Source organism: Lepus europaeus, chromosome 5, assembly GCF_033115175.1.
Source record: "Lepus europaeus isolate LE1 chromosome 5, mLepTim1.pri, whole genome shotgun sequence".
In the NCBI taxonomy this organism is placed as follows: Eukaryota; Metazoa; Chordata; class Mammalia; order Lagomorpha; family Leporidae; genus Lepus; species Lepus europaeus.
In genome coordinates, this window is record NC_084831.1 from 97,000,882 (window position 1) to 97,020,971 (window position 20,090).

A 20,090-nucleotide genomic window follows, 5' to 3' on the forward strand; every position below is an offset into this window, starting at 1 on the left:
CAGAACTTACAGAAAGAGAAAAAGTTGAAAATATATTAGAGTGAATATAAATATTTAATGATTGCTGATGCGGATACGTGAAGAAAAGTGTCCTAACCTTTAGGACTACTTTGTTCATATTAATAAACTTAAAGAAACAAATGAATAGGGTGGAAATAAACAGCATCCATTAAGCAGAAGAAAATTAATAACTTACCATGGGACCCACATCTCCATTTTCACCTTTTTCACCAGGTGGCCCTGGCAGACCCTAGGAAAATAAAGCAGAAAAGCAATAAAAGTCATTCATGGTTTTGAAAAGATATATTTGTTCAAATGATAATCCAAAATAAAAAATTAAATATAAAGTTAATTACAATGAAATTGTGGTTAAAATGTGCATGTATTAAAATACTCATAATGCAATAATTGCCTACATATTATAAAATCTTAACACCTACTCACGCAATGTATGGTTTGCATAATTTCATACTTTTTTTTAGTTATAATGACTGAATACAAGATTTTGTGTGTGAATTAATGAATATCTGATTTATTCTTTCATAAATAGTATAGCTAATTTTCATGGTATAGATTTTCTGTAAAATTATATTGCATTTTATAATATTCATCCTGATGAGGTTTTCATAGGTAGGTACTAGTTTGCCAAAACTCTTATGAAAATAAATATTCTAATACATTTCTGTGGGCAATCTCAGCAGTTTCCTGAGTCCAGCACATTTCTCTCCACCCTTGCCTTCTGCCAATCAGTTAAACTACTCCTGGATGCAACCAGGCCCATTAGGCCCACCTGGGGAGGCATCCTGTCTATGTAACCTTCAAGCTGATTGGATAGGCATATTGGCACCATTGTTCATTCTGCCCTATGGTCAGCATTCTCCAGAATTGGTTATGTCCTTTTACCTGCCCTTTATAATGTACATGCTTGTGAACAAACATGGACATGTTCACAGAAGTGTGTCCCCGTGTCTTTGTGGAGAGAAAAGGCACCACTGCCTCGCTCATCCCTCACACTATGGTTTAGCAGGACTAAGCAGCACATTTCCAAGGTTATAAATGTCTTCTAAGTTTTTGACATATTAATTCCTCTTTTGAATCTTAAAAATGCACAAGAGCATAAAAATTGCTAACTATACTTCCTTTATTCTCTTAAATCAACTTCAGTGTATCCAATTGAGCTGTAATTTTATAGAAGTTCTGACTGGCAGTATAAATTCAAACTGTGTAGTTTATACTTAAATTCCATCTGGATATATCTTAATGAGAAAATGTACTTCACCAAATTCATCTTCCTAATGCTCCATTCAGAATTGTTTATATTTCCTCTTTCACACTACAACAATACTTTGTACATACTTAACTTTCATATTTGGAAACATAATTATGTCACTTCTTTAAATACTTATAAGCATGATCTACTTTGAGGCAGTCACCTTTTATGTGTTAATTTTTTTATCTCTTTCAACAAGCAAAGGGGCAAGCAAAAACTATAATCTCAATAAAATATTTGCTGAATGAATGATAGATAAGCCATTCCCAATAATAATTGAACAGAAAAAGTTATGTGTAATAAATATTCTTGTAACACTAGCTTTGATGCTGAAAATTCTCAATTGTTCCAGGTGTTTCATCTTAGGGAAAAACAGATAAATATATTAGATTGTAGGAACTAATGGGATAGAACAGTACTACTCATAATGTGACATACTCTGAACATGAATAGAGTATATGATAAAGAATAAAAACAAATATAATTGAATATGCTTTACCAGGCTCATTAGCACGGACTGGATTGGAATTTACCCAGCCAGGATCTAGCCCCTGTCATCTTTTCTTAATGCATATGATTACTTCTATTAGTTCAATAGGAATCTTCCAACAGAAAAAAAATTAAATATTTATTTCTTTTTAATTAAGTTTGATCATAGTTTGGGTTGATTAAGAAAGAAATGTCCTTATTAATAAAATTAATAGAGACATAATGACTCAGATTCTTCTGTTGTAGGAACTAACTGGGCTGGATGGCACTCCAGTGTTAATCAGTTTTTATAGGTCTTAACTTTCTCCTAGGGAGTAATTTATGCAAGAAGAGGTTCTGTTTTAAGGTCTGTCAATTTAAAATCATTTGCTACTTAAATGATGCATCAAACAATGAATTTTGATCAAGAACTCTCATTAAGCACATATCTCTTTCATTTGCAGATGCATAGTAAATATCAATTTGAAAAATATAATCATAATAACCTGTGTATTAGATTATTATTATTTATGTCTACTATAATTGCTAATATCTATTCTGCCGTGAAGGCTCAATTAAATGATGCAGATGCAATTGTGAACATGTTAATTACATTAGCATCTTTTCAGCTTCCTGATTTAAAGAGGTAGCTCTGGGAAGATATAATCAATTTTTGTTAATGAATTGATTTCTTGACTCATTCTCTCATCCAAGAGAACATTTCCTACTTTATGGAAATATTGATAATGTTTATTGACCACTTTATAGATATAAACTACAAGGCCCCTTCTTTAAACATGAGAACCAAGGGGATTCAGAGCAATCAGCTAAACAGACAGAAAATGATCAGTAATGTATCCATTAGCAATATAATTGTTTTTTATTTTATTCATTTATTTGAAAGAGAGAGAAACAAAGAATGGGAGAAATAGAGAGGTCTTCCATCCTTTGGTTTACTCCTCAAATGCCCTCAGTGGCCAGGGCTTTATCAGGCAAAAGCCTGCAACCAGGAACTAAATTCTGGTCTCCTATGTGGGTGGTAGGGACTCAATCACCTGTTGACTCACAGGTTGCCCATTCTGCAGGAAGCTGCATCTGAAATGTAGTAGGAACTCAAACCCAGATGCTCCAATTTGCTGATGCGAGCATCCCAAGTGGCATAGTAATTGCTGTGCAAAATACCTGCCCAGCAATCTATTTTTAATGCCTTTCTGTTCTTTTCAAATATGCATGCTTCCCAAACATCAATATGCTGTACTGCTGATTGCATTTATAGTTTTCTTTCAAGTATAAAAGAGTTACACTAATAAATATAAAACTGAAGTATTTGCACTTTTCAGGTTTGAAAGAATTATCTTGGCATTAAAATTAAAGACATTTAGAACATCATGTTTACTAGTAGATACCCATTGAGGTTTTACCAGTGCTACTTCTATTATAAATTACCATATTGTATTTCAAATGTTATTTGTATAATCATGCATATAAAAAATTATTTAATACCAAAATCTGTATTTTTGTCATTTAATCAAAATGAAGTTTATACATATTCAACATACATATACTTTTATCCATCTTCACAAAGTTTTATGCATAGTGAAGTATAAGAATTAATTTATATTTCTAAAAATTGAAAGTACCAAACATCATTAGGTACAAAAGTTTATAATCTTGAATTGCTTGGTCAGTATAGCAAAGGAAGTAGTAGAAGAAAGATGTTTCCAAAGTTTACAGGAAGTAGTATAAATGAAGATATCTACTATGTAATGGTCTGCCTGAAAGCTCAGCTGTAAGACAAATGTCAATACAAATTTCTTAGCTTCTAGTGTTCTGCAATTAATATTTCCTTCCTGAATATACTTCATAAAATACAATTACTATTTTTAAAGTGTAAGGTATTTTGAATGATCTGTTTACAGTTAATCTGTTTATCATACCTGCTATCATTTCACACTTACTGGTGGTAGTCTGCTATTTTTCCAAATGCTTTTAAATTTTGTTAATTATGTGAAGAACTTTCTTTTTGCCATGAGACCTATGAAAGCTCCCCTCCAGTGACTTAATTTTTAAGTATCAGACTTAGAGAACTGTACTGCATTTTTTTGAAACAAAATTGGAAGAAAGGAGGCATTATGCATTAGCAGGGACTCAATGTCCTGCAGATGCAGGAACTGGGACTGGTACTCTCTTCAATAAAATTAACAGCACTTGATAAAAAGCAGCTGAATTTCAGATACACATATAAGCTAAACAATCATTATGATTTAAAAAGTATACTTAAATTTTTGATATAGAAAAATAGTGTGTTTTGCATCTACCAGAGAACCTCACGTAGGCAACAGGTGGAAAACATGGAATAAACAGTGCCGACAGCATCTTACCTGAAGACCTATAGGACCGGGAGGTCCAGGGAAACCTCTTGCACCCTCATCACCTTTTTGTCCAAACATCCCCTGCTGTCCTCTGGGACCTGGTTCACCATCACCTCCCTAGAGAATAGCAAGAAAAATTATCATAAATTGTAAGAACCATTAACGATAAAAGCCATTCTAAAAACTTGGCCATTTTTAATTGAATAAAAGGTGATCTATTTGAAAATAACCAAGTCAGAAGTAAACTAAACAATATTATTCGTTTTGCTTACATGCTTTGTTTCTGGAGTATGAATGATTTTGATTTGGGCATGTATCCTAAATGAAGCAAAAGCTGCCCAATAAGGGAAAATCATGCTCAGAATTTATTACACATTAAGTACTTCTCAACTGGTTATTATTTATTTTCAAATGAAGTCACAATGTTTTCAATGGAAGAATCAGCTTGCTTAGCTATATTAGATAATTTAGATGTGAGTCCATGTTAAGCACAAAAAGAAAACTTATTACCACACAAAATTGACTGGTTATGTGCCAGTCCATAAATTTAATCAGGAAGCTGGAACACTTTACATTTACTAAACAAAATGGAATACTTACAGCAATTCCAGGGGCACCAACTGGTCCTTGAAGACCTGGGGGGCCAGGAGGACCCTGCAGTGAGAAAAAATATCAGTAATTTTGAAACTGATGCCAGAAAAGCCTCAGCTACATAAAACAAAGCATTTGTCTGATCAAGATTTTTAAAACATCTCTACATCCCTTTAGGGAATAAAAAGCAGCATTACTTAGAAATTCTTTTGCATTTAATGCAGTCAATAGTTACTTATTTTCTCATTGAGTCTCAGACGCTCATATTTGAAATCAATTTTAAATTCAAATGTGTTTCAAGCACGCCCACGTGTAATGTTGTAAATATTTAAAAATGTATTTCTATGGTAATATAAACCAACTTAAAGATTCGTATTTTGAAAATTTTCAAAATATCAGAATTCTTTAATGAGACCTATGAATCAGAAGTATCACATAAAATTTCTTTTTACTGTCTTCTAAATGAAATCGAGAGTCTGAGAATTCTAAACATATAGAAAGAAGTGATATGAAAATTTAGAATTTTTGTGCATATACATGTAAATATGGTGTTATATATAAAGTACACCAGAGCTCCTTATTTTCAACAATACATTTCAGAATGTATTATCAGTTTTACCAACATAGATATTTCTTAACTGCCCTGTTTTATTATATTATTAACTGGTCAAGCGCTATAAAATTTTGGCACTAAATAAACAACAAGGAGTTGGTACTGTGGCATAGCCGGTAAAGCCACAGCCTGCAATGCCACCATCCATATGGGAGTCAATTTGAGTCCTAGCAGCTCCTCTTCAGATCCGGCTCTCTGCTGTGGCCTGGGAAAGCAGTAGAAGTTGGCTCAAGTCCTTGGGCCCCTGCACCTGCGTGGGAGACCAGGAAGAAGCTCCTGGCTCCTTGTTCCGCATTGGGTCAGCTTCGGCAATTGTGGCCATTTGGGTAGTGAACCAGCGGATGGAAGACCTCTCTCTCTCTCTGCCTCTTTTTTTCTCTTTGTGTAACTCTTTCAAGTAAATAAATATATTTTTTTAAAAAAAAGAAACAACAAAAAAAGTCATTAGATTGAATTATTCTTCATTACAACTTCTTTGATGGGGAAGATGGCTTTTAAAACAACAGTTCTGAATATGTGCTCTACGACCACTGTAGTGACTGAGAACCCCTTATGATTTCTGCTAGGCCAATACTGTTTTCCTAACAACACTCAGACATTGCTTATCTTTTATAGCGTACAGACATTTGCTCTAAGGGTATAAAAGTGAAGGTGAGAACAATTGCTGGTGACTTAGTACCTATGCTATAAGTAGCTACAGCTTACAGTAGCTTTCATTGTATTTTCATCTCCTTGTTCTCCCCATCTCACCATTTCACTTTAAAATAGCCTTGATTATATTGTTGAGATATGGTTTCTGTCAAGTGCACATTTATTCTAAATAGATCAATAGTGTTTACATTTAAGAAAATAAACAGAATTTAAAAGCAATCAATTACTAAAGGAGGGTTTATGAGTTCATAAATTTAATTATTTTTAAAAATATTTATTTGAAAGACAAAGAGGGGAAAGAGAGAGAAACAGAGATTTCCTACCCACTGGTTCAGTTCCCAAATGCGTTCAAAAGCTGGGATTGGGCCAGGCTGGAGATAGGAACTCAGCTCAGGTCTCTATCTTGGGTAGCAGGGATTCAAATACTAAAGTGTATAATGACAGGAAGCCGTGTGGGTAGGGAACCCAAGCATTCCAGTATGGCAAGTTGACATCCAAAGTGCCATCTTAACCCACTATGCCAAACATACACCATGGATTTACAGTCTATGCCAGCTATACCAAATTTTATGCAACTGATTTTCTGTACACAACTTCTTGCCACCATTTTATAGCATAAATAAAATATCCATGTCATCACATATTTGGTAAGTTTCAGTTTTACTGAACAAAACATAAATTACAAACCTATTATTAGTTAAATATTGCAATTTTCTGCAAGATATTTCTGTTTTGATTCTAGATTTTCTTTTTTGTTTAAAATAGTTACAACATAGAATTTTAGGAACTATTCAGTTTGAGATGCAGTCAGAGCCAATGAAACCTCTTTCCAAAGTCACATGTTAAAGTATTCAGTAACTCGAACCTTTAAGGCACTGAGATTACAGATGGATCATAGGACAGAACTGCAACAGTCTATCAGGATCAAATTGTTAGGCAGATGTACTAACTTCTACACTAAGTGAAAGACTCAATAAAGGACACGTCCCACAAAATACACAGTCCTGTTGAAAAGTACACATATGAACACAGAAACGATGAGAAGAAAATGGAAATAAAGAATGAAAGAACTAAATGTCCATAGATACTCTTTAAAGAATGTAAATTAGTAAGGAAGTGCTGAGGTGAAGTACATTTGAGAGTCGTTATCTATTGTGTGATCTCTGAGAGCAGGGAAGTGTGTAAGTACAGTCACCCCTGGTGCCCACTCACAGGCAACTGTTCCAGGTCACACTCCTCACAAGTTCATCTCTTACATAAAGCAGCACATATCCTATGCTTATCCTTCTTTTAATTAGCTCTAGATCACACACGATATCTAATATAGTGTCAATGTTTGTATATCATTGTTATACTGCATTGTTTAGGGAATAATGACAAGGAAAAAGATCTCTACATATTCAGCACAGATGTGGACTTTTCTGAAGACTTTTAATTTGCATTGGTTGAATCTACTGAAGTAGAACCTGTGAATATAAGGGCCAATAATATATAATTTGAAAATTTAAACTGTTAAAAAGACAAAATCAACATGCTATTTAAGTGAGGAATTAAGACTGTTTTGATCATTGTATGATTTGTTAAAATATTCTGAGTCATAATTTACAATTTATGGAACAGATTTTTGTTATTCCCATTAGTTATAGGGAAGTTGTGATTAATGACATATACACCTCATAGTATTCCTGAGATCACAGAAAATTCCACAGAATTATAGAGAGGTATAAGACCACAAAGGTAATATAGTATTGGTCTAATAATCTGTGATAGTGAAGTTGTACTATGAAAAACATATCTGAAAAACAGTAGGTAGTGTTATGCAAATAGCTTTCTTCAATAAGTGAGTAACTCACATTTTCTCCTTTGTCACCTTTGCTGCCTTTTTGTCCTGGTTCACCAATTTCACCCTGTATTAAAAGACTTAAGTTAAAATTTGTCTCCAATAGTCTATACATGCCACAGCATGATCATCATTACCTTCAAATTGTTAAATTTTATCCTTAAAATAATTATACACTGGTATTTAATGTCCCTGTTTAAAATGTAAAAAAAAATCATGAGTTCTCTATGCTCTTAGCTTTCTATTTTGACTAATATATACACATATATGTATATATTAAACAAAAAACACTTTGAAGAATACTGAAACTGAACTTGTAATTAAAAATAAATTTTGTATTTAATATCACTACTCTCAACTGATAGTGAATGTACACTTACTTACAGAAGTATAATTACATATTAGTCAAAAATTACTTTTCCCTTAGTTTTCCAAATGCTAAAATAGTATATGCAATATAGAGTGCTGGTTCACATTTTTATAGTGTTTTACAATAATGTTAGAAACAGATTAAGTTCAGACACCAAGCAAAAGACTTATACATTTGGAATCAAGTGCTCAGAATTAATACTTATTTAGTAATACAGTAGGATTATGGAGCAAATAGTTGATCAAGTCATCCTGTGCAATATCCAAGACACCAGGCCTTGTAACTGTATACAAATGAGTTTCTTAATTTTACATTCATTTCAGAAACGGTTTTAGAAATAAACAAGGAATTTGGCATCTACTGGAATTTTTGATGTCTTTGTTCCTTTATTCCATTTTTCTGTATATATCCCAAACAATATTTTGTGGAGCAGATACACTAATCCTATGCATCTCAAGTAAAGCTTGAATAGATGCAAGGCATGAGAAACTTTTTAAAAGGTAACATTCCACTAGTATCTAATATTTAAAAGATTTATTCTGGAAATAATGGGAAAAAGCTAAACTTTCTCACAGGATGTACTAACATGAATAATGGATACCAACCTTGTCTCCATCTTCTCCGGGGGAACCAGCAGGACCAGCTGGCCCTGGGAGACCCACAGGACCTTGTACTCCATCTCTTCCTGCAGGGCCTTGGGGACCTTTTTCTCCCTGTATTGAAAATGCAACAGATTGTTAACTTGCTATAAGAAATCTATAAATGAGGCATTTGCCACATTTTTAAATGCAATTACAATATTCATAATCTAGTTCCTATATTCAGAAAAGAAGTTGTTTAATGTTTCTAAGAAAGAAAATTCAAGTGGCAAATGATAACACAAAAGATCCCTACTTCCTTTTGTGACTAAGAATGATATCAATTTTAATCATTTATGAATCTCAGGCTATCTGCCAAAAAATAATTTGAAAAGAACAGATATTATGTAGGAAAGTATTTCATATTGACAAATTTGGTGCCCAATGTTTGTGAAATCTTGCTGAGCTTCTTTTGTTCTTTCATATCAGCACCACGAGACTGCTGTGCAGCAGATATTAACCTTAAAGATCATAAGATGTCATGCTCATGTGTCCAACATTTCAATTTGTTTTTCATATGTCTTTATTTTTAACAAATATCTCAACAATTTCCTAAATTTTGATATTCTAGCTCACTGTTGTGTTTACTGATTCAAAATGATAAAGCTATTAGCTTTTTTCTGGTTTTCTTTTTATTTGGGTTTTGGGCAACTGCATTATTTTTCTGTCTTAAATTTTACCTAAACAGTGCATTGACAGAGAAGACAATCTCCGTTTGCATAAAACATCCTTCCACAGTTTCAAATAAATTACTTACTAAAAGACAAATTGATATCCATTTTGTACAAGATTGTTTCTGATTTCATTTAGTGAATCTGTCTTTTCTCTTGGTTTAAATCTGAGCATCTACATGTCACCAGATCTTGCCCTTACACTGTCCAATCCCCTCCTTTCCCCCATATACGTCATCATCTCTGGTTCCTTTACACTGATTTAAGTTTTGTCTGCTTTATCTCCTAATTCTTTTTCGCATATATTCACTTCATCACTCATACTTTATTTTATAATACAAGTTGTCCTTGGCCTGAATTACTGAAACAACTCCCTGCATCTCCCCTTTCAACCTAGTGCCCACCTTATAACCAGGGAGCCAATCAGACCACATGACCTATATTCTTAGGTCAATTTACTTGTTTCCTGGACCTAAAATACAGACCAGGCTTAGTGTAGCCTGAAGATCATCTTGGCTCTTATCACCTGCCCAACATTAGCCTTCCCTTATCATTGCTTTCTGCACTCCAATCTATCTAGATCTTTTAATAAGTCCCTTGAACCTAATGCCATGGTTCTGCTTGTCACATGGCCTGAGCCCTTGTTGTTTCTTTGGCCTAGAATGCTACTATAGGGCTCTTCACTTTCTTAATACCTCCTCATCTTTTAAATCTGACCATCAATGTCTTGTCCAATGAAAGGTCCTAATATCTAGCTCAGGTCCCTCTGGTACAAACTGATATAGACTGTTACACAGTTTTTTCAAATCACCAGCCAAAATGTTTAAAATGTTTATTTACTTATTTTCATCTACATCAAAAGCAGAGTAATGCAGAGAAATCTTCTGTTGCTTCACTACCCAAATTTACCAGATTTTAACATATATCACAGGGCAGTTATAATCAAAACAGTCTGGTACTGGCATAGAAATAGACATGTAGACCAATGGAACAGAATAGAATCCCCAGAAACCAACCCACACATCTACAATCAATTAACCTTTGACAGAGGAGGTAAAATCAATCCTTGGAAGGGACAATCTCTCTAAAAATTGTGCTGGGATAATTGGATCTCCTCATACAGAAGTATGAAACAAGACCTCTACCTTACACCTTACACAAAAATAAACTCAAAATGTATCAAGGACCTAATTATAAACTCTATATAATCAAATTACTGGAGAAACTCTGGAAGACATTGGATAGGGAAAGGCTTCTTGGAAAAGACTCCAGAAGCACAGGCACTCGAAATCAAAAGGGACAGATGGGATTACATATAGATCAGAAGCTTCTGCACTGCAAAAGAAACACTCAGCAAAGTGTAGAGGCAACTGACAGAATGGAAAAAAAAATTGCAAATTATGCAATTGATAAAGTATTAATATCCAGAATCTATAAAGAACTCAAGAAACTCAATAACAATAAAACAAACAATCCAGTTAAGAAATGGGCAAAGGAACTGAGCAGGCATTTTTCAAGATAGGAAACTCAAATGGCCAACAGACAAATGAAAAAATGCTAAGGATCATTAGCAATCAGGGAAATGCAAATTAAAACCACAATGAGGTTTAACTCCAGTTAAAATGGCTTTCATACAGAAATCAATAAGCAACAAATTCTGGTGAGAATGTGGGGAAAAAGGTTCCCTAACCTACTATTAGTGGGAATGCAACCAAATACAGCCACTGTGGATTACTGTATTGAAATTACTCATAAAACTGAAAATAGATCTACCATATGACCCAGCCATACCACTCCTGGAAACTTAACCAAATAAAATGAAATCAGCAGTTGAAAGAGTGATCTGTACCCTCATGTTTATTGCAGTTCAATTCCCAACAGCAAAGATATGGAATCAATACAGATGCCCATTAATTAATGACTGGATTTAAAAAAAAAAAGTGGTGCATATACACTTATACACTATGGAATATTACTCAGCCATAAAAAAGAATGAAATCCTTTCTTTTACAACAAAATGTATGCAACTGGAAATCATTATACTTAGAAAAATAAGACAATCCCCCAAAAAGGGAAATAGCATGTTTTCCTTGATCTATGGTAACTAATAGAGAACAAAAAATATAAAATATAATTATTCGTATTGTAGTCTGCATAAAATTATTATTGTGAGTAAACTGTTGAAAGGAAATGGCTTATAGTCTAAATGAACTCAATTGTTATAACCACTCAAGAAATATTAAGATGCTACAGTGTCATTGGTTATATTTCATTGAAAGAAATTATGAATGCCTACTTGACCAAAAATACTATATAGGTGTAATGATCATTTATACATTCAGTTATTGTTTGTAGCCTTTGTCTATATTACCAACAAACAGGGGTCTTTTACTTGTTAAACTTCTTATTTGGTGAAGTATTCAGCCTTTAATGTAATGTAAATTTAAAATATGTTAACTCAAAAACCAAAAGAAAAAGACAGAAAGGTAGAACAAAAGAGAGGTATAAGGAAGGAGGGAAGGGGGAGGGCATTAGCATTATGTTCTCAGAATTGTATCTACAAATCATATTGAATGTGTTAAAATTAATTAAAATTAAAATATCAAGCAAAAATAATAAAATTCCATTCCTCTCTCCCTTCCTCCCACTCTTTCCTTCCCATGGTCTTTACTTCTCTCTTTCTTGTATTTCCATTTTGAGATAACATATTTTAAAATTACATTACAGTAAAAAGGCTTAATATTTCACTGAATAAGAAGTGTAAGAAGCAAAATGCAAAAAAGATCCTAGTTTAGTGAAAATATAGACAAAGACTATAAACAATAATTAAATGAAAAAATGGCCATTTCACCCACATTGAATATATTTTAAAATAATCACAGATCATTAAAACTATAGTTATGTACCATTCTTAACCATCAGTTTGACAAAAATATAAAACAAAATTTTGTAAAATTATATTTGCTGCAATACTGATACACACAGACATTTCTTTTTTCCATTCTTTCTGATTTTTTTTTTAAGTTTTAGCTCCCACATCTAAGAGAGAACATGCAGTATTTTTCTTTCTGGATCCAGCTTTTTTCAGTCAACATGATGTCTTCCTGTTGTGTCCACCATGCTGAAAATAACAGAACTTCATTCTTTTTTATAACTGAAAAACATTCCATTGTGTATATATACCATATTTTCTTTATCCATTCATCTGCTTGTTGACACCTTGGTTGGTTCCAAAGTTTGGCTATTGTGAACAATGCTGCTCTATACATGGTGATGCAGGTATCTCTACATTGTGTTCAAAGTCTTTTGGGTATAATCCCAGTAGCCAGATTGCGGGTCATATGGCAAAGTTTATTCCTAGTTTTGATTTGTTTTAGAAATTTCTGCACTATTTTCCATAGTGGATACTCTAATTTACATTCCCGCCAACAGTATTTAAGTGTTCACCTTTGTCACAATCCATGCCAGCAACTCTCTGTGCTTTGAATTTTAGTGATTCTGAAAGGGGTAAGTTGATATCTCATTGTGGTTTTGATCTGTACCCCTCTCTTTACATAAAATATTAAATCTGACCTTAAAACTGATATAATTAGGCATCCTTTCTATGTCCTTTGTTTGACTTGCAATGGTCTTATATTTATTCTACACTTAACACCTTCAACTTTATTACAGTTCACAGAATTTACCCCTCTTTATTCAAAAGGTTCATTTATGTATTTATTTTTAGGTTATTGTTTCATCTTTCCTTACACATGTTTTGGTTCATTTACTGAAGATGATGATAATAATAATGATGTTGATAATGGCTATTTTGCACTTATACAATTCAGCAAAGTGCATTAGAAATATGATTTTATTTAATCCTCATAAAATATTGTGATTATGCTCTTTACAAAGATCAAAAAACAGACTTTTGATGTTAAGTAGCAGCCAACATCATGAAGCAAATAAATAATACGACTGAGTTCCCAGTTCAGCTTCCACTGGCTCCATGCTGGCAGCATTAGTCTACTCTGACTTCCTTAATTTCACTTTTCATGGATATTTTCATATTAATGGTAAATATGTGCATAGTACAAAAATAAGAGCAACACATTCAGTCATACTAACTCTATTATTTACCAACTGCCCTCTCTTGTTTTAGTTCTAGGGTTTACTGGGGGTGATCTGTGTGCACAAAGTACACTGATTTATAGTCCACTGTCTTTCTGATCTCCTCTGCAATAACATTATGAAGGTTAAATCATTATCTCTATTATTTTTGCTTTATTTGTTTCAGTTTTCAGTGCTCTTCATCCTAAGACACTCAACAAAAGTAGAATCTTTTCTGTGGATTATTTGATTGTCTGCCTCTGGAGATATATACAGTGATCTAATAATATGGTTCAAACTGGCCCTCTTATAAATGATGGCAATGCTTCACAATCCTAGCACTGACTATTCTTGCCACAATTACATACATATATGCTTAATACTGTAAATAAGTATCTGAAGCATATTTTTTCTTAAATTCCTGATTCCTATTACCTAGTCCATTCAGAGGTAATGCATTCATTTCATTGTATTTTGGGTCCAACTTTTGCTTTTCATATTTCTACATCAATGCATCAAATAGATAAGTGACTGACATAATTTCTTATATGTACACTTTGCATCCTCCCCAACACAATCTATAGTTTTCTTTAAGAATCATACTCCCTTTCAAAATATTTCTATCAGTACTGTAGAGTTGGGAAAGATTGTAGGTACCAACTGCTTCTCTGCTTTCTAATGTGACCTTCAAGAGCTTCAAATATGACTGATCAGTTTGGAGACTGTTATTAGGACATAATTATTGCCATGTTGTTCATATGGTTATTCATGGCTGTTGTTTTTACTTTCTCCTCTCCCAACAAGCTTGCTTTGCAAATGCCATATCCAGTCTTTTGTCTTCATGTAAGCCTAAACCTTCTGATATTTGAATAATAAAGATTTATTTTATTTATTTGAAAGACAGAGTTAGAGAGGTAGAGACAGAGAGAGGTCTTCCATCCGCTGGTTCACTCCCCAGATGGCTGCAATGGCCGGAGCTGCACCAATCTGAAGCCAGGAGCTTCTTTCAGGTCTTCCACGTGGGTGCAGGGGCCCAAGGACCTGGGCCATCTTCCACTGCTATCCCAGGCCACAGCAGAGAGCTGGATCAGAAGAGGAGCAGCCGGGACCAGAACCAGCGCCCATATGGGATGCCAGCACTTCAGGTCAGGCCGTTAACCTAATGCACCACAGCGCCAGCCCTTTAATATTTTTATAAATTTTTATAACACAATCTGCTCAGAGGAAGTAAGATCCAAGATTTATAGTTGGGAACAGGAAAAAGTAAAAGTGGCTTTTAACACTTGGCCAAAATTTGTAGCTGTGTTTACAAGACCTCTTTGTGGATGTCTATGAGTACTTTCTCCCAACGCTCAAAATTAGTTCCTGCCACTGTTCCTAATTAGGCAGACACTTTTGCCCCAATTGCTATCTAATACAGGATCTAGCACTTGCCTGAATGACTATTTGCTGAAAAAAGGAACAACTGAATGAATTTCCTATCTTAGAGTTGATGATGAGAATGGATTAACAAGATACTCCCTTTTTTTTTTTTCTAGGCATAATGTCATCAATTATCAGCAAAACCCAGGCCCAAATCCTTGCTCTTACAAATGCTTGTCAATACCTTGTCTTCTGTCTTTTCAAACTTAATTCTTATTATTACTTCAGCAGGTTTTCAATATGATCTTTACTTCAGTATTTAAATTCTTTATAAAGCAAAGGTATTTATCCATTTTAAAACCCTGGATTTAATGTATTATATTCACAAAACTCTTGACTTCTCTAGTAAATATATTTTGAATTTATGTCAAAAACTATATTTCATTTTTTCTGGTATATGTTCTTAGTTGTACTGTGCCAAGACATGCTATAAAATACATTACTTTAAGAAAAATTTCAGCACACAAAAAGTACTTTTTCTTACATCCAAAAATTATATCCACAGGTAGCATTTTCCTCACTCTAAATGTTTCGGGAAGCCAACAGATTATAGAAGACAATCTTTTTTATTTGGATAATGTTATGGTTTGAATGTCTTTTCACAAAGTCACACGCTGGAATCTTAACAGTCAGTGTGATAGTGTTGGGACGTGGCCTTTGATGAGAGGTGATTAGGCCATGAAAGAAGAATGAATGAATTATCACCAAAGTAGGTTCACTACTACTATAGTGAGTTCCTTATAAAAAGTAGAGTTCAATCCCCTTTTACTTTCTTCCACTCTGTTTTTGCCATCCAATCATGGAATGACATAGCAAGGATGCCTTTTCCAAAGTCACCTCTGTACCTTGGATTTCCTAGTCTGCATAATGATGAGCCAATAAAATCCTTTTTATTGTAAATTACCCAGTCTACTGTGGTATTCTGTTGTATTAAAAAAAAAAAAACAAAAAACAAAACACTGAAACAGAAACACTTGAATATTATCACAGAGCAATGGGGAAAAACATATGAACAATCAAAGCAATCAACTAGCCAAAGCTGAAGTTTTAGTCATGAAGAAGTACTTTGAATTACACAAGTTTAACTGAATTGTATGTGTTGGGACTTGGAAGCACATAAAATTACTAAATATTTTTATACCATGGTCAAAACTTTTAATTTACATTTACTGAATAAATTGTGTCTTATTCCTGGAGGATCAGAGAAAGCTTCTTTTATTTACTCATTAAAATGACTGAATCAAAAGAAGGAACAAAAATGGAGGAGAAATATTGGCAAAGAACTTAAACCTAATTAACAGAATACAACTATAGTCATGTAAATACAAAATTTTTAATTCCAGTGAATATAAAATGAAATAACTGGTCCAAAGTTTCCCCTCTCATTCACTAGTGATTAAAGCTCAAACAACATGACATGGGCAGCTACTTTCCATGCATTTAATTTGTAGACTATGGAAATGATTGGGACTGAAGTTATATTATGAGAGGTATAAAAGTTCACTCTTTTCTAATATAAAGCAGCAAAGTATCGTTTTAATCAAAACTCCTAGTTTTATTTTTTAAAGGCGCAAAATGAGAAGCCTTTTACATTAATAATATCCAGCTACTTCACAGGCACTAGGGTTTCAAAAAGTGTGGAAAAATGTCATTTCATTTAATTGAATTGAAATTTTCTCTATTAAAACTATAAAAAAAGATGTGTTTATATGCTAGGCACATATGCAGGGAGAATGCAGTGGGGTACGCAGAGCTGATACTCTTGAATAAAAAGTAATAACTTTTGAAGGAAAGTAGTATAGTGTATTTTCTCTTTGATATTACTTACAGGAGCACCCTTCTCTCCAGCTGGACCAGGAGGGCCCTGGGGTCCTGGACGCCCTGGCAAACCAATTGGGCCAGCTGTACCTGCTGATCCTCGTTCTCCTGGTGAACCCTGGTAGACAAGAGAAAAAGTATTCTGTTAGGGAACCAGTTAATGGTGTAAGAGTCGCTTATTTAACAATGCAGGCTTATAGTCAAGAATACAAAATAAACCTTTACACAATTTTAAGATCTCAAAGAGGAGCATGTGTTCCAACTATTTGAGAGATTAATTTATAGCCCCTAATTTAAGCAGATGTTAAGGTTCAGAAATATTGAAGAGAGGAAAAAATCCTTCAAGGATTTTTATAACATCATCTTTAAGTTTTTACAAAACTATGCACAATGCTTTATAATATATATACCAAATTACAACCTCACATACAATTTTATTTCTGTACTATAATGGATTGACATGGTACACTCCTGAACTAATACTTCCTGAAGTAATTTGAAGGCTTCACTTTAAACTTGCTAAATCAAAATTTCTACATCCAAAAATGAAGTTAAAGGGGCTGGCCCTGTGGCGTAGGGGGTTAAGCCCGCCGCCTGCAGTGCCAGCATCCCATATGGGCACAGGTTCAACACCCTGCTGCTCTGCTTCCGATCCAGCTCTCTGCTATGGCCTGGGAAAGCAGTAGAAGATGGTCTAAGTCCTTGGGACATGTACACATATGGGACACCCAGACGAAGCTCCTGGCTCCTGGCTTTGAATAGGCCCAGCTCCGTCCGTTATAGCCAATTAGGGAGGAACCATTGGATAGAAGACCTCTCTCACTCTGTGTAACTCTGACTTTCAAATAAATAATCTTTAAAAAAAAAGAATTCATAAATTATAATGGGATTAAGCTACACATATAATTTTTTACATGGCAAATTTTGTGGGTGCAGAGGCCCAAGGACTTGGGCCATCTTCTACTGCTTTCCCAGGCCATAGCAGAGGGCTGGATCGGAAAAACAGCAGCCGGGACTAGAACTGGCACCCATATGGGATGCCGGCGCTTCAGGCCAGGGCGTTAGCCCGCTGCACCACAGCGCTGGCCCAATACTTTTTTTAATTCACATGTTTTGATAGTATCAAATCAAATTTTATATAAGTGATTAATAAAAGCTATTTTTAGTATTATATTTTTAATATATTGGAAATCATTGTATTAAACAAATTGACTTATCAGTTTTATTTTAATTTATACTTTTATTAGGGAAATAATTACTTATGACCATGGTAAGAAAAATTATAATAATATCAAAAAGTTTCATTTACACAGTGCTTTAAAATTTATGAATTAGTTCCAATTTCATTTTGTCATTTTATTCTGATACAAGTTCCCAGGAGTTCATAGTGGAGTTTTGCATCTCTGTATTTAATATGAAGAACCTGTGTCTCAAAGAGATTAACTGTTTTCCCCATAATCATAAACTGCTTAAAGGAACGTGAGCTTTGACTCTATTCTGCTTTCTCCACAAAGCTACCCACTGTTTAGAACTAATAAAGACAGTAACTTTCCATTTCTATTTATTGCAAATGTCTTTAAAACCAGCACCTATTCAATTCCACTGAAATACTTATTGATTACAAAACAATGGTAAGCAAATTTAGTACTTAATTTCCTGGCATTATTCTCTGTCTAAATTCAGAAACTACAAAGGATTTTTTTTTTAGCCAGTTTTCAAATACTAAAGCAATTGAAATACATGGAAGGATATAGATTTGAGAATATAGCAAATATCACACGAGTAACAAGAAAAGTGACTTGAGTTCTTTTATTTTAAGGTCAATTAAAAAATTCTTATAGTTTTTTTTAATTATGAGATGTCTTAAATTTAGAAGAGAAATAATTTGGAGAAGCTTTCCAAAAATATAGTTATAAAAATTATAAATTATAAATGACTACAAACAAAGGGGGACAGTTTTGAAATATAACATAGTATGTTTAAAAATAAGCCCAGGAAATACTCTTCATGTTGCACAATAATTAATCAAGTGCAATGTGAGCATTATATTTTACTAATCAAGGATTCCAAATACTAAAGAGAGGGATATATTTTCATAGGAAAATTACAGTTAGTACTTTTCAGATAATAAACATTTACTCTTCTGTAAAATTAGGTATTTTTTTAAATAATATTAAAGGATTTTTACCAAAAAATAGTGAATCACATGTATAATGAATATTATTCAGATGGCAGATTTCTGGTCGATGCTTCCAGAAGCCAAGGAAGAAAAGAAAATTAAAAATAATAGAGTGCTGGAAATGTCTCAGATTTGGGAAAGGAAGCCCTACAAGTGCAAAAGAACAAATACTTTCCTCTAGCCTTCAGAAAGAGGAAATCCAGCAGACAAGACAGAGGCAGCAGGGCAGAGCAACAGATCAAGAAAAGATCCCTGAAGCTGAGAGGAATGCAGGCGTGTTACTTGAGGTGATACAAAGAGGAAAAAGAGAAATTTCAGGAATAAAAGTGTTCCCATGTGTCAATAGAAAACCAGCAACAGAAGATAACATATAATGTGACTGCCATTATTTTGTGTTATTTAGGTTAAAATTAACATCTCTGACCATATATCTCCTCCTATCTGAAAGGCTGATCAATGCTCCTACAAGGTGACTGCATTCCATTTGTGTTTCAATATCTCACTTGTGCACCTCAGGAAAGGATTACCATTCATTAGTTTTATCAGATGGAAAATAAGCATTCAATTTAAGACTTGAAATGTTTTATTTGTAATTGACTGCACAAAAGAGAGATACAATTTTGATCTGTCATGCATGAAATATCCTTCTCTAACCCTGTTTAAACCCCAACTCTTCAAAGGGTACCTGAAGAAGATATCACTGTGGACTGTTCAGAGTGACAGCTGAGACTAGAGTGATAAAAAAGCTCACTAGAATAAAGACGCTTATATTAACAGAATTTCTTATTTTTCAATTATTGAGCCCACTACATAGTAATTATTGTGCTAAGTAATTTGCATATACAGTGTAATTTAATAATCCTATGATTTGTATATATTTTCAAGTAAAGGTTCTAAGGTCTAGGTGCCCTGTTTCACTAAAACTTATTTCCTACTATACTGAATACTTTATAAACAGTGGAGAAAAAAATCTAATCTTTTTTAGTCACATAATTCACAAATATTATGCTATATTTTAATAGAAAGAAATATAGCCATTTAAGATCACTATGCAGAAGCTTATACCGGCTACACACCCAAAATGAGAGAAGTTGT

At 33.7% G+C, this 20,090-nt stretch overlaps 1 protein-coding gene across 1 annotated transcript in view; it reads right to left on the reverse strand.

The window, feature by feature from the left end:
- The window catches only part of COL11A1 (collagen type XI alpha 1 chain), a 209,538-nt gene that overhangs the window by 44,649 nt on the left and 144,799 nt on the right, over positions 1-20,090 (reverse strand). Inside the window, exons 42-47 of the mRNA XM_062191844.1 lie at positions 16,827-16,934; positions 8,781-8,888; positions 7,819-7,872; positions 4,711-4,764; positions 4,120-4,227; positions 197-250 (exon numbers count right to left, since the gene is read on the reverse strand). Coding sequence (XP_062047828.1) covers positions 197-250; positions 4,120-4,227; positions 4,711-4,764; positions 7,819-7,872; positions 8,781-8,888; positions 16,827-16,934 — 486 coding nt within the window. The remainder of the gene's footprint in view (positions 1-196; positions 251-4,119; positions 4,228-4,710; positions 4,765-7,818; positions 7,873-8,780; positions 8,889-16,826; positions 16,935-20,090) is intronic.